Consider the following 16,098-nt stretch of genomic DNA (forward strand, 5'->3'; position numbering starts at 1 on the left):
AAGGAAGGAGCAATACATACTGTATTCGTGCTGTTAGACTTTACTGTAACAAAATAGATAATTTAGTTCTGTCAGGTGTGCGCAGGTTGTGGGTTTCACATGGATTGCATTGCTAAGTGGTGAAAAGGAATTACTATTTTGTAAGAATACAGTATAAGGTCCATTATTGCATTTTTTTTTCTTTTTGGTTTTTCACTTAGTAGATCTGGTGATTGTCGCTTTAGTCACCAAAAATCATTCACTGAGATGTAATCTAATTGTCTTCATGTCATCTTTCCATTGCAGAGTACATCAGTGACACTCAAGCTGTCACATCAAGACCGAATTTACCAACTCCACAGTGGGATAATTGTCCAAAAAAGACCAAACACCCCACCAAACATCACACCACTGTGCTACACAACCATCATACCACACAGGAACCTTCTCCTCCACCCTCTCCCACAGAATACATCCTGATTGGAATTAGAGGAGTTTGTCTAAGAATAAAGGCAATCTTCAAGCTAATGCTGCATACCAGCAAGATCACAAATGTAAGTTAGTTCTCATAGCTCAGCAAATGCCTCTCGGGGGATCAGGAAGGAATTATTTCCCCTGCTGTAGCAAATTGGATCATGCTTTGCTGGGGTTTTTTCACCTTCCTCTGGATCAACTACGGGTATAGGATTGTGTATATGGGATTGTATGGTTGGGTTTTCTTTACTGTTTTTTTTCAACTGCGGGTATAGGATTATGGGCATGGGCATGGGCATCCGCAGAACTTTTTTTTAGGGGGGGGGGGCATTATTTTAGGGTCACCCATGCTCCGCCCCTTTTAGATGATGTCATAAATGGGAGGGGCTTTTTGGTGTGGATGGCTTTTAACTGTTTGTGTGTAACTTTGTTCTTTATACTATTTTTACATTTTTTAACCACTTTACCACCGGAGGATTTTGCTGTCTTGCGTCCAGGCCACTTTTTGCGATTCGGCGCTGTGCAACTTTAACTGACAATTGCGCGGTCATGCGATGCCGTACCCAAACGAAATTTACGTCCTTTTTTTTACCACAAACAGAGCTTTCTTTTGGTGGTATTTGATCACCTGTGCGATTTTTACTTTTTGCGCTATAAACAAAAAAAGAGCGTTTATTTTGAAAAAATACCAATATTTTTAACATTTTTTATATGAAATTCCCCTCCCCAAAAAAATGTAAAAATCAAATTTTTTTAAAATTTTTGGCCAATTTGTTTTCTGCTACCTATGTTTGGTAAAAAAAATCACAATAAGCGTATTTTGATTGGTTTGCGCAAAAGTTATTGCGTTTACTAACTAAGGGAAAGATTTCTGTCATTTTTGGTGGGTTTTTTTTTTAACGAGTAATGGCGGCAATCTGCAATTTTTTTTTTTGCGGGACTGCAACATTGCGGCGGACAGATCGGACCCTTGACTGACATTTTTGACACTTTTGGGGGTACCAGTGGCATTACTACAGTAATCGGTGCTATAAATATGCACTGTTACTGTAAAAATTACACTGGCAGGAAAGGGGTACATTTTATTGGAGAGGGAGGGGTTAATGTATGCCTGGTGCTTACTAATGTGTATGGGGGGAGGTGACTGAGTGACACAGGGACAGATCGCTTGTTCAGCATGCTGAACCCTGCAATCTGTCACTGTCTGTCACTTAGGAGATCCGCCCGCTTTGTTTACACAAGCGGGCGGATCTCCAAACTCGATTCCCCGACGATCGGGGAAGAGCAGCGGCGATCGCCGCCGCTCCTCCCCTGGCCCAACTCCCGCTGTGAATGAATACAGCGGGAGTGAGCCTCCGGCGGCCCGCGAGCGCCGCCCACATGGGAGGAGTCCAGCGACGTAGGTCTACGTCGCTTGACGATAACTAACCACTTTGCCACAGTAGAGCTCGAGTGAGCAGTCGGCAAGTGGTTAATGTTCCTGCATGGTATGTGATGAGGCTGAGGTTTTGGTGGAGGAAGAGAGCAGTGAAGCTGGCTGGAGCATGGAAACAGGTAGGTGAAAGAGGCTATTATCCCCCCATCCTCCCCCATCCCCTGCACACACACACTGCAAGATTGGACTTTATTTTCATTTCCTGGAGTTGGGCTGTGTTATGGCACCACATCCTTTGCTGGTAATGCTCAAATGACTGAATTTGTTAGGAATATACTGGGACTTTTCAGGTGCTACATGGATATATTCTGCATACACATATGATATGAAAAAGAATGATTTTGTGAAATGCATTTATGTAGCACATGAATAGTCCCAGTATAGGGGTGTGTCCGGACATCAGCCGCGCCAGATGCTTATTGAAGGAGCTCCTGCACTTCTAGCTGCAATCCTCCACCATCCATCTCCTTCTTCGAGAGAAAAGGCCCAAAATGATCTTCTTTACATCGGCCATCCCTGGCAGTAGGGCCCCATACCTTCATCTCCGGAATCCGGGAGCGGATTGTGGCTATTTTCTACCCGCAACACCGCCGCCTGCCCATCTGCCGGAGCCCAGTGTAGCGAACCGGGGACTGACATCCAGAACGGAGGTAGGCCACGCTACGCATTATCATCTGGGGCACTCCAGCTAGCAGCCCACCTCCGCTGACACCCAGCTTCTGCTCTCCCGGGACCCCACAAGCAGCGTACTGGCGCCTCCCTCCTAGGCCCCGGCCGCCATCTTGGCCTAGGCCCGGCCTCAACACCCTGCCGGACATATCAACTCGGGCCCGCTGGTCCTACGGCAATTTAAATCCTCCCGGGGAGGGCGATCATACCCCATTTTGCAAGAGGGCCTTGAGAGGGTCAATCCTTTCCCATCCACCTCCCACGATTGCAGCAGGCCTTGATACAGTTCCTGGTGGGGACACGACCAGTGCACACTCCATCCACTACTGAAGTGAGCACCATTGTTCTCCCTGTAAGACTGCCTACCTCCCTGTCACTTACACTGTGTTGCCTGCAGATCGTTGCTCCCACTGTCTTGTGCTGCCTGCAGATTGCTGCCCCCAATCACAGCCTTGCAGTCTGCAGCTGCTGGAGCATTACTGTACCTAACTTGCACCTTCTACTAAGTGGGAAACTATATAATCTACATGCCTTACTGTTCTTAAAGCCTTCTTCCATGCTTCTGCCTTATGAGTTTTACCATATGATGTAACCACCTTGAAGATAGGCTCGTCGGATTCTCATAGCTTACACAGGATCACAGCCTTCCTATACACCACTCTATACTGGTGTCTCTTTTATAAATCTCTATGTTCTACAAAAAGGAAAGGATCCCGCAACCGCGGGAAGATGACAGACTTTTTCCATAACCCCCGCCACTTCAACTTCCAAAAACCTGGGGGAATGTCTCCTAACTCTCGCAACTCCCCTCAAACATGGCCGTCTCCTTCTGCTCATTCACCCCAATGCCCCCAACATCACTCTACTATGACGGGCCCTAAGCCTGGCGCTTCCTCTGCATCCTCTAGCCCAGCCAAGTCTAAGCCGAAGCTACAGACGGAATGCGCCGAGGATACTGGAGAGAACACCTCCCCATCCCTTGACCTAACCAGGGAGTTACAGGCTCTATAACAGAATTTCCCACTCTCAATCAACCAGTAATGGACACTACCTTAAAGGACATGCTAGTGTCCCTACAGACCACCCTGCTCTCTGATATCCTCTCCCTGGCCAGTCAATTTCGATCAGAAGTGGCTGCAGTATCTCAAAGGGTCACACACATTGAAGATAAAATGGAAGAATTTGCTGATACATTCAACGAAATGGTGGACTCTCACAACAGCAGAGATGACAAACTGAACTGGATCAAGTCTAAGACCCGAGTCCGTTAAAACCCATGAGCTAAAGCCGTATTTTGTGAACATACTCAGAGAAGTCTTACCTGATGCCCCGCTTGAGGAACTTACTATTGATAGAATTCACAGACTGCCTAAGCCACAACATGTTCCTGAACGAGCTCCCAGAGATACTATTGCCAGGATACACTTTTTCCACATCAAAGAGGAGTTACTAGCGGTAGCTAGAAATAAAGAGACACTACCGGACTGCTTGGCGGAATTATCATTCTTTGCGGACCTATTCGCCTTCACAATGAATCAGAGGCGTCAACTAGCCTCCATTACCAAGCTGCTTTACAACCACCATATCGCCTACCGGTGGCTCTACCCTGCTAAGCTGCTGGTAACGAAAGATAACTCCACATTTGTCATCTCCTCCCTACAAGAGGGCCTTCGCTATTTGAGAGAATGGAAGATCCTGGATCCGAAACCTCCCTCGCGTCCCTCACCTGCTGGTCCGCCCAGCGGTCGGGGAAGTGACTCTGACTCTGGTTGATCCTGTGTTTAAGTAATACGCAATTTCCCATCTTTCCGGTGGGCCTTTGGCTCCATGCCTTTGCTCCTGTTACCCCCACATTTCAGCAGCATAGATCCGCCCAGATTCCTCGGAATCGCCTCTTTTGAGTATTGAGACGTATAGTGTTATTGTTTTGTTGTTGCCTTTTTTCTACCTCTTTTTACAGTGCACCAGATCCTCTATACACCGTTTCTTTGGGTGGACATAGACTGAAAAGTTATCTTGGTTCAGAACTGTCACATCAATTACTGCCAGGTACTTGTGCAATGGGTCTACTTGCGATCAGGTATATATACCTGGTGTAGTGTTGCTTGTAATCATGGCATTTATTGTCTCATCCATGAACGTGAAGGGCCTGAATAGTCCAGCCAAACGTAGTATGGTATGGCACGAAGCCAAATGCTTAAACTGCGATGTCCTCTGCATACAGGAGACTCATTTTCGGTTCCACTATCCTCCTCCATTTCGAAATTCCAAATTTCCCTATATCTATTGCTCTAATTCTCCTAAGAAATGAGGAGGTACTGCAATAGCCATTCGAGATACGGTCTCCTTTCGGCAGATAGACTCCTATTGTGATCCGGGGGTAGATATGTTGTGTTGATCTGCAAAATTAACAATAGTATATACACCCTAGTCAATGTCTATTTACCTAATACCCGACAGCTCACTAGCCTGAAGAAAATATGGAAAATGGTAAGCTCCATGAGTCAGGGATACACAATTCTAGTATGGCTTCCAGTGTGGCCAAGAAACCAAAGCCAACTCTCAAAAAGTTTTTTTTAGACTCCACCCTCCTTGACATTTGGAGATGCCATCATGCCTCCGAAAAAGATTTTACCCGTTATTCACAAGTCCATCAGACTTACTCAAGGATAGATATGTTTCTAGTAGACAAGTTTCTCCTTCAAAGAGTCTCTAAATCTATGGTCCACAATATCACCTGGTCAGATCACGCCCCTATATCTATTTCTATTGATGTTACCCGAACAGAAACTGTGGCAGATAAACTATTTAAAGCCAGACATGATCTTCGTTTACTGCTAATTGACAAACATGGCCGTAATCTTAGATTCCTTAAAGTCCAATCTTTCAGGTATGGCAATAAGGCCGGAAAGCTCCTGGCATCCCAACTTAAAGGAAAACAAGCCAAGCAGAAAATCACCTCCATGACAGATCCAATCACGGGCAAAACAGTATCTAATCCTAAAGATATAGCTGAGGCTTTCTGTAAATACTACAGCTCCTTATATATACTTAAATCTGACACGTCCACCATTCCCGATAAAATCACTGAATTCCTCCACTCATTGTCTCTGCCTTCACTGAGCCCCCAAGATTTAGCATTTTTAAACTCACCATTCACCCAATCAGAATTACATAAAATTATCCGCTCATCACCCAAAAATAAAGCCCCGGGCCTGGACAGCGTCTCGGCGGAATATTATCAGACGTTTTGCCCCCCTCCTGACTCCACATTTAATGTCGGTCTTCACAGTCCGCTTGAACTTCCCCCAAGAAATGTTAACGGCTACCATAGTTACCCTGCCTAAGCCGGAAAAACCCCCAAATACCCCTCAAAATTTTAGACCGATTTCTCTACTAACCGTGGATGTTAAGTTGTATGCTAAGGCGATCGCTACCCGTCTGGCCACGGTATTGCCCACTTTGATCAACATGGATCAGGTGGGTTTTATATCGGGCCGTCAAGCTCCCGACGCTACCAGACGAATGCTCAACATGATTCATTTGTCTCGGTCACGGCGTTGGCCTTCTCTGCTTCTGGCCTTGGATGCGGAGAAGGCCTTCGATAGGGTTCATTGGGGATGCATGACCCAGGTGTTGCATAAATTTGGTTTTCAAGACTTCCTAGCCCTCTACTCGGCCCCCTCGGCACACGTGCTATGCGATGGTATGTATTCCTCGCTTTTCAATATCACGAATGGGACGTGCCAGGGTTGCCCGTTGTCCCCCCTGATTTTTGATCTCATAATGGAACCCCTGGCTGCAAAAATTAGATCTGACCCCAATATCTTAGGCATCGCGGCCAATGGCATTCATCACAAAATAACATTATTTGCGGATGATGTAATTCTTACTTTGACAGATCCCATTCGCTCCCTCCGGGGAGCGCATGAGGTGTTACAACAATTTAATGCTGTTTCCTACTACAAGGTTAATGCTACAAAATCACAAGTCCTGGGAATCGGTATTGACGAATAGTGTTGAGCGAACACGGACTGTATTATTCGTGTTCGTACCGAATAATTGGATTTTTTTTACCCGAACACGGACACGGACACTTTACTGTATGTTCGGGTAAAAATCCGTGTTCGGTCGTTTTATTTCCGGGTTTTGCATGCTTTGGCGCTCTTTTCATGGCGGGCTTTCAACAGCCAATCAACAATCGTTTAACTGGTGTGCCTTAAGCCATCCCAGCCATGCCTGCAAATGTCTTAGTAGCTGTGATTGGCCGTCTGAAGCATGTGACCAAGTCTTTATAAGTTCGAGGCAGCCGCCGCAGCAGCGTCATTCTGCTGCTTAGCTAAGGGACAGAGCACACATCAATGTGCTGGCTGCTGATTAGGGAAAGATAGGCAGGAAAAAACCATTTGTGTCCGGATAGAATTGAGGGACAGGTCGGAGTGTTTAGGCAGGGCGAGTTGTAGGCATTTTAGGGATAGAGTCTGCTGAATTATAGGGTCAGTGTCTTCTACAAACTACAATCGATATTGCTGTGTGGGGGGTGGGGTGAATCTGCACTCAATCCTGATCTACGATCTCTTCTCAATCCTGTTAGGGACAGAGTCTGCTGAATTTTAGGGAAACTGTGTTCTACAAACTACAATCGATATTGCTGTGTGGTGTGGGATTGGAGATAGGCAGGTGTCAGTGATCCACATCCATTTTTCTGTGTGTGAGCTGCAGTGAACACAATCTTTTTGGGCTGCAGTGAACACAATCTTTTTGGGCTGCAGTGAACACAATCTTTTTGGGCTGCAGTGAACACAATCTTTTTGGGCTGCAGTGAACACAATCTTTTTGGGGTGCAGTGAACAAAATCTTTTTGGGGTGCAGTGAACACAATCCTTTTTGGTGTGCAGTGAACACAATCTTTGTGGGGTGCAGTGAACAAAATCCTTTGTGGGGTGCAGTGAACACAATCTTTTTGGGGTGCAGTGAACAAAATCCTTTTTGGGGTGCAGTGAACAACATCCTTTTTGGGGTGCAGTGAACACAATCTTTTTGGGGTGCAGTGAACAAAATCCTTTGTGGGGTGCAGTGAACACAATCTTTTTGGGGTGCAGTGAACACAATCTTTTTGGGGTGGAGTGAACAACATCCTTTTTGGGGTGCAGTGAACAAAATCCTTTTTGGGGTGCAGTGAACAAAATCATTTTTGGGGTGCAGTGAACACAATCTTTTTGGGGTGCAGTGAACACAATCTTTGTGGGGTGCAGTGAACACAATCTTTTTGGGGTGGAGTGAACAACATCCTTTTTGGGGTGCAGTGAACAACATCCTTTTTGGGGTGCAGTGAACACAATCTTTTTGGGGTGCAGTGAACACAATCTTTGTGGGGTACAGTGAACAGAATCTTTGTGGGGTGCAGTGAACACAATCTTTGGGGGGTACAGTGAACACAATCTTTTTGGGGTGCAGTGAACACAATCTTTGTGGGGTGCAGTGAACACAATCTTTTTGGGGTGGAGTGAACAAAATCATTTTTGGGGTGCAGTGAACAACATCCTTTTTGGGGTGCAGTGATCAAAATCCTTTTTGGGGTGCAGTGAACACAATCTTTTTGGGGTGCAGTGAACAAAATCCTTTGTGGGGTGCAGTGAACAGAATCTTTGTGGGGTGCAGTGAACACAATCTTTGGGGGGGTACAGTGAACACAATCTTTTTGGGGTGCAGTGAACACAATCTTTGTGGGGTACAGTGAACAGAATCTTTGTGGGGTGCAGTGAACACAATCTTTGGGGGGTACAGTGAACACAATCTTTTTGGGGTGCAGTGAACACAATCTTTGGGGGGTACAGTGAACACAATCTTTTTGGGGTGCAGTGAACACAATCTTTGTGGGGTGCAGTGAACACAATCTTTGGGGGGGTACAGTGAACACAATCTTTTTGGGGTGCAGTGAACAACATCCTTTTAGGGTGCAGTGAACACAATCTTTGTGGGGTGCAGTGAACAACATCCTTTTAGGGTGCAGTGAACACAATCTTTGTGGGGTACAGTGAACAGAATCTTTGTGGGGTGCAGTGAACACAATCTTTGGGGGGTACAGTGAACACAATCTTTGTGAGGTGCAGTGAACACAATCTTTGTGGGGTGCAGTGAACACAATCATTGTGGGGTGCAGTGAACTCAATCTTTGTGGGGTACAGTGAACACAATCTTTGGGGGGTACAGTGAACACAATCTTTTTGGGGTGCAGTGAACACAATCTTTGGGGGGTACAGTGAACACAATCTTTTTGGGGTGCAGTGAACACAATCTTTGTGGGGTGCAGTGAACACAATCTTTGGGGGGGTACAGTGAACACAATCTTTTTGGGGTGCAGTGAACAACATCCTTTTAGGGTGCAGTGAACACAATCTTTGTGGGGTGCAGTGAACAACATCCTTTTAGGGTGCAGTGAACACAATCTTTGTGGGGTACAGTGAACAGAATCTTTGTGGGGTGCAGTGAACACAATCTTTGGGGGGTACAGTGAACACAATCTTTGTGAGGTGCAGTGAACACAATCTTTGTGGGGTGCAGTGAACACAATCATTGTGGGGTGCAGTGAACTCAATCTTTGTGGGGTACAGTGAACACAATCTCATACTTCTGAAGATTTGAGGGTGCTGCCTGTTCCATACTCCCCCTACTCCTCATCTAGCCTTTTAGGGGTACAAACAATAGTAATTGGGGCCTAGTGTGGTTGTGTACGTGTGATATACATACACTTTTTTTGGATCATATTTTCTATTCCGCTATTTAATCAAAAACCTTTGGGGATCAGTTAAATTGGGGGATAGTCTGTGTTGGTACGTGTGAGAGAGATCCACCTTTCCAAGTTTTTGGGGTTCATCTCATACTTCTGAAGATTTGAGGGTGCTGCCTGTTCCATACCCCCCCTACTCCTCATCTAGCCTTTTAGGGGTACAAACAATAGTAATTGGGGCCTAGTGTGGTTGTGTACATGTGATATACATACACTTTTTTTGGATCATATTTTCTATTCCGCTATTTAATCAAAAACCTTTGGGGATCAGTTAAATTGGGGGATAGTCTGTGTTGGTACGTGTGAGAGAGATCCACCTTTCCAAGTTGTTGGGGTTCATCTCATACTTCTGAAGGTTTGAGGGTGCTGCCTGTTCCATACTCCCCCTACTCCTCATCTAGCCTTTTAGGGGTACAAACAATAGTAATTGGGGCCCAGTGTGGTTGTGTACGTGTGATATACATACACTTTTTTTGGATCATATTTTCTATTCCGCTATTTAATCAAAAACCTTTGGGGATCAGTTAAATTGGGGGATAGTCTGTGTTGGTACGTGTGAGAGAGATCCACCTTTCCAAGTTGTTGGGGTTCATCTCATACTTCTGAAGGTTTGAGGGTGCTGCCTGTTCCATACCCCCCCTACTCCTCATCTAGCCTTTTAGGGGTACAAACAATAGTAATTGGGGCCTAGTGTGGTTGTGTACGTGTGATATACATACACTTTTTTTGGATCATATTTTCTATTCCGCTATTTAATCAAAAACCTTTGGGGATCAGTTAAATTGGGGGATAGTCTGTGTTGGTACGTGTGAGAGAGATCCACCTTTCCAAGTTGTTGGGGTTCATCTCATACTTCTGAAGGTTTGAGGGTGCTGCCTGTTCCATACCCCCCCTACTCCTCATCTAGCCTTTTAGGGGTACAAACAATAGTAATTGGGGCCTAGTGTGGTTGTGTACGTGTGATATACATACACTTTTTTTGGATCATATTTTCTATTCCGCTATTTAATCAAAAACCTTTGGGGATCAGTTAAATTGGGGGATAGTCTGTGTTGGTACGTGTGAGAGAGATCCACCTTTCCAAGTTTTTGGGGTTCATCTCATACTTCTGAAGATTTGAGGGTGCTGCATGTTCCATACTCCTCTTCCTCATCCTCCCTTTAGGGTAGGAAAAAATTTAATCGGGCCTAGTCTGTGTTTGTACGTGTGAGATACACAGTTTTTTATCCTATTCCGCTATTCAATACACACCCTTTTGGTGTAAAAAACATTAAATTGCGGCATAGTTTGCATATTTGACATTTGCATATATTGTGCCTTGTTGCGCTGTTTTGGGTACTCCACCAACATGGCCAGTGGCAATGACGCCATTCTCAGCTTAACTATCCCACTTCTATGCCTCCTTGAAAAAACAATTTGGGCGATGATGGAAGAGGATGTGGCACAGGATGAGGAGGAGGAGGAGGAGGATGAAGAGGTAACATTTCAAAGGCTTTCAGGGCAGTCATTCGCAAGGGGCTCCGAGGGTGGGTTCCTGCACACACAAACGCCAGGGACACAATTGTCCAGCAGGGGCACAGTTCTGGAGGATGAGGAGGATGAGGAGGAGGAGGAGCTGGAGGAGGAGATGGAACCATGTTCACAGCAGGGTGGCACCCAGGCCAGCTCATGGCCATCACTGGTGCGTGGCTGGGGGGATACAGAGGACACGGACGATACACCTCCCACAGAGGACAGCCTTTCGTCGCCTCTGGGCAGCCTGGCACACATGAGCGATTACATGCTGCAGTGTCTCCACAACGACCGCCGAGTTGCCCACATTCTAACTTGTGCTGATTACTGGGTGGCCACGCTGCTGGATCCCCGTTACAAGGACAACGTACCGTCCTTAATTCACTCACTGGAGCGCGATCGCAAGATGCGCGAGTACAAGCGCACGCTGGTAGACGCCATGCTGCTGGCATTCCCATCTGACAGCGGGGCCACAGTGGAAGCACAAGGCAGAGGAGGAGGAGGAGGAGGTCGCCAACGCAACCAGGGCACCGCCAGCACCTCAGAAGGCAGGGTTAGCATGGCCGAAATGTGGAAAAGCTTTGTCAGCACGCCACAACAAACAGCAGCACCAGCAGCTCAGATGGAACGTCTTAGCAGGAGGCAGCATTTTACCAACATGGTGGAGCAGTATGTGTGCACACGCCTACATGTAGTGAATGACGGGTCTGCCCCCTTCAACTTCTGGGTCTCCAAATTGGGCACATGGCCTGAGCTTGCCCTTTACGCCTTGGAGGTGCTGGCGTGCCCTGCAGCCAGTGTATTATCTGAACGGGTATTTAGCACGGCTGGGGGCGTTATAACAGATAAGCGCAGCCGCCTGTCCAGAGACAATGTGGACAAGCTCACGTTCATTAAAATGAACCAGGCATGGATCCCACGGGACTTTTCCGTACCTTATGCAGAATAGCAATGGATACCGACCTTACCCACCCATTGTTCCATTTTTGCTCTTTCTCACTCTTTTGGGGTGTACCCTCATTTAAAATTTTTGAAAAGAAGCAGTGTTGGCTACCTCGTCCTCCTCCTCAGGGCCAGATTAATGTAGGGGCTATTGGAGCTGCAGCTCCAGGCCCCTACCTTTTATATAGGCCCCGGGTTGGCCATATTCACTGTTACCGCTCTTCTGTCACTTGTAAACACAGAAGTCTGGCTTCTATGCTCGCTTCCCCAGGCAGCACCCTCAGAACCTCCCCACACAGCGTGAAGGCCGGACAAGGAGGGACAGTTGGCGATGCATGGATGTGTTTATGGGCTTCAGAGACAGCATCCCATGTTGAATTAGGCATGCATGGCTGCACCCTTCCTCCTCTGGGTGCATGGCAAGGCACGGCCCTTAAGGCCCTTCAAAATCCTCAGCACCAAGCCCATGATGCTGTTAATCCGGCCCTGGTCCTCCTCCACCGCCGCTTCCACCTACACCGCCCATAGGTGTGCGCAGCCTATTGCATTAAGGTGTGCACCCCAAAGTTGAAATACACATGCATGTGTTTGCCAGCAGGGAGAGTAATGTATCGGGGCCATGTACCTGTAGGCAAGGAGAAATAGAGCAGAGCAGGTCCCAGGGAGATCTTTCCCATCTCCTCACTGGCAATGCTATGTGCCCTAGGTGATTAGGGTGTGCCCAGGCACACCCAGCACACCCTGTGCGCACGCCTATGTCACCGCCACATCCACCACCACCTCAACCTCCCTCCTACTCCATATGGGCCTCGTCCTTCAGAGATGAAGAAGAACATTGTTTTATTTTTCTGTTTTTTTTTGTTGTTTTAAGTTATTTCCCTATCCACATTTGTTTGCAGAGCACTTGCCATGCTCTTAATTACGTTTTGCTGCCATTTGCAGCACTCTAGCCCTTTCCTTTGGTGTTTTAGAGCCATTTTAGTGCCTTAAAGTTCGGGTCCCCATTGACTTCAATGGGGTTCGGTGTCCGGGAAAAGTTCGGTAAAAGTCCGGGACACGGACCCGGACTTTTTTTTAAAGTTCGGCCGAACCCATCGAACACGGACATCTAGGTGTCCGCTCAACCCTATTGACGAACATTTAAAACACACACTGCAAAACAACTTCCCATTCCCCTGGGCCACAGAACACATCACCTATTTAGGCATCAGACTTACCCCAGATGTCGGTAATATTTTCAGTGCTAACTTCTGGCCACTGCTGCTTTATGTCATGGTCGGGTAGGCTAGCGGCGGTGAAAATGCTTCTCCTCCCAAAAATTTTATATTATTTTAGAACGCTACCTGTCCACATCCCCTACTCTTATTTCCGTAAATTGCAATCCCGTATTAACGGTTTTATTCGGTCTGATAAAAGACCTAGAGCCAACAGGAAACTCCTAATGAAATCTAAGTTAGCTGGCGGCATGAGTGTGACCCATTTTTAAGGACTACTACACAGCATCTGATTTAAAACCAATTACGGTATTGGTTATTACCCCTGAACACTAAACATTGGACTATCCTAGAATCTACCCATATATCCCCGAATACGCTGAGAAATTTACTCCTGATTGGTACCAACTTGGACATTCCACAAGTTTGGAAACATGCACTTATCTACCCATCTCTGAAGGCTTGGAAAAATTTACTCAAGCAAAATACAGATCCTAAAGAATGCACACAGGTATCGATCCCTTTAGAGTCCTTGCAGTTTTTAACGCAAGACATAAACCTCCATTTGTGGACACGTAGGTGTATCTCTGTACTAGCAGACATAACTACGCAGAATGACGTAGCCCCTTTTAGTTCCCTTGCATCACGTTTCCGCCTGCCCCAATCAGAACTATTTACATACATGCGAATTCGGCACATTTTGAAATCAATACCATGTATTCATATTCCTGTGCCAAATGCAGCATGGAATTTTTGGACTAATAAACGTCCTACAGTGAAGGGCATATAGGTCTTCTACAACCTACTGCAAATGAAAACAACTTTTGTAAAAACCCCACAAATGTATAAATGGGAAAGGGACCTGAACTTAGCATTCATGGCCGATCGGTGGATCAAAGCCATCCGCAATAATCTCAAATATACCAGGTGTGCAAATTACTGGGAATCTGCTCAAAAGTTTCACCAGAGGTGGTACCTTACGCCTCATTTGATTGCAAAATTTTCAAAAAGCACCTCAGCCCAAGGTTGGAGATTTGGTGCCTAAGTGTGTACGCTTCTCCACATGACATGGACTTGCTTACATGTCAAAAGCTTTTGGACGGCCGTATTCCGATTGATTGCAAATGTTACAGGTAACCTACTCCAAAAAGACCCAGCCCTTGCGATTTTGAGCATAGGAAGTGAAACAATATATTGTTCTATTAGACCTATCACTATGCAGATTCTATTTGCAGCCAGGGCGGTAGTGATGAGAAAATGGAAATCTGCTGAGGTTCCTGAAATTCATGAATTCATTAGACTACTCAAGGAAGTTTATATACAAAAGTTTTATGGCCTTGAAAGAAGTTTCTGCACACAGGGTGCGCCTATTCTGGAAACCCTGGCAGGAATATACCCATGATACTTGAAACTTGTCTTTTACTAAATGTACACTAGAGTGCACTATTGTTTTGCATTGTCTTTACTGTTATGTAATGTTCTTTTTCTTTCTATTCTGAGACTTGTATCTATAAGTCATAAAGAGCGGTTCTACCAACCTCGTTTTCACTCTCACACCACTGTGATATGTGATAATATCTGACTTTATTGATAATTACTGTTATTTCCATATTTTATGTATGACTGTTCAAATGTTTGCACAAGTTGACGTGTTTCTTTTCTAAAACTCAATAAAAATGTAATTGATTAAAAAAAAAAAAAAAAAAAAAGTTCCAGTATATTCCTAACACATTCAGTCATTTTACTTTCACTTTCACCTTCACCATACCTGTCCTGCTGAGGTACAGGGCAAGTTTACAGCACAGATTTGTACATTGTGAAAGGCAGAACAAGTGTGACTCACAGGAGAAGAATGCAGTCTGCCATCATCCTGTTATCTTCATCAAGCCTTGAGGAGAGCTCTGATGATCACAGGTGCTGACAGGATTCAGGAACACAAGCCTGGTGGAGATTGAGTTCTGGACAGTCCTCTGCACATGGACCGGAGGGGTGTCTTATCTGAACAGTGGCAATGTCCAGGCTGCTCCCGGGGTGCTGCACTCCTCCTCCTCCCTCCCTCAGTCAGTCCTGTGACATCTCAGTGTCCAATCCGCGGTAGTTGTCAGCGCTGACATTTCCCCCTGCTCACTCCAGCCAGCTCCTCTCCAGCTCAGGACTCAGAAATGGCGCCAAAATGCAGAGCTTCTCCAGAACCCATAAGAGAGGAGGGGGTGCAGATTGGTATGCCACTGAGAAGAATGGCTAAACACAGACACAGTGAGTGACAGGGTCACCGTCGCACAGGCACACACACTGTGAATAAATAAACACACCAGACTTTAATGGGGAAGGAAGTTGAGATTCCAGGGGGGGGGGGGGGCAAGTGCCCCCCTTGCCCCCCCTTGTGGACGCCCATGTATATGGGATTGTATGGTTGTGTTTTCTTTTTTGTTTTTTTAGGCCTCATGCACATGGGACGTTTTTACAGCGGCTGTTTTTGGCATCAGACGTTTTTTTTCTACAGCCAGTAAACTCCCCAGCATGTTATCCTATGTCTCCATGCACACGCAGGCTGCTATCAGCAGTTTTTTGCAGGGGCGTTTTCTGGCAGAAAACCCCCCCAGAACTAGGGTTGAGCGAACACGGACTGTATTATTCGTGTTCGTACTGAATAATTGTTTTTTTGTTACCCGAACACGGACCCGAAAACTTTACTGTATATTTGGGTAAAAATCCGTGTTCGGTCGTTTTATTTCCGGGTTTTGCATGCATTGGCGCGCTTTTCATGGCGGGCTTTCAACAGCCAATCAACAAGCGTTTAACTGGTGTGCCTTAAGCCATCCCAGCCATGCCTACAAATGTATTAGTAGCTGTGATTGGCCATCTGAAGCATGTGACCAAGTCCGAGGCAGCGCCGCTGCGTCATTCTGCGGTGTTAGTTCAGGGACAGAGCACACATCAACGTGCTGGCTGCTGATTAGGGACAGACAGGCAAAAAAAAAAATTTGTGTCCGGATAGAATTGAGGGACAGGTCGGAGTGTGTTAGGCAGGGCGAGTCGTAGGCATTTTAGGGCGAGGCTGCTGATTTTTAGGGTCAGTTTTC

The 16,098-nt window shown here is 46.1% G+C and overlaps 1 protein-coding gene across 1 annotated transcript in view; it reads left to right on the forward strand.

Moving 5' to 3' along the window:
* Positions 1-414: 414 nt before the first annotated feature.
* LOC309553043 (proteinase-activated receptor 1-like) overlaps positions 415-16,098 on the forward strand; it is a gene marked incomplete at its 3' end in the record, with an annotated part of 52,895 nt that continues 37,211 nt past the window's right edge. The window contains exon 1 of the mRNA XM_082253942.1: positions 415-533. Coding sequence (XP_082110068.1) covers positions 507-533 — 27 coding nt within the window. The 5' untranslated portion in view covers positions 415-506. The remainder of the gene's footprint in view (positions 534-16,098) is intronic.

The sequence above is a fragment of the Pelophylax lessonae genome (genome assembly GCF_965119305.1).
Source record: "Pelophylax lessonae genome assembly, chromosome: 4".
NCBI classification, from domain to species: Eukaryota; Metazoa; Chordata; class Amphibia; order Anura; family Ranidae; genus Pelophylax; species Pelophylax lessonae.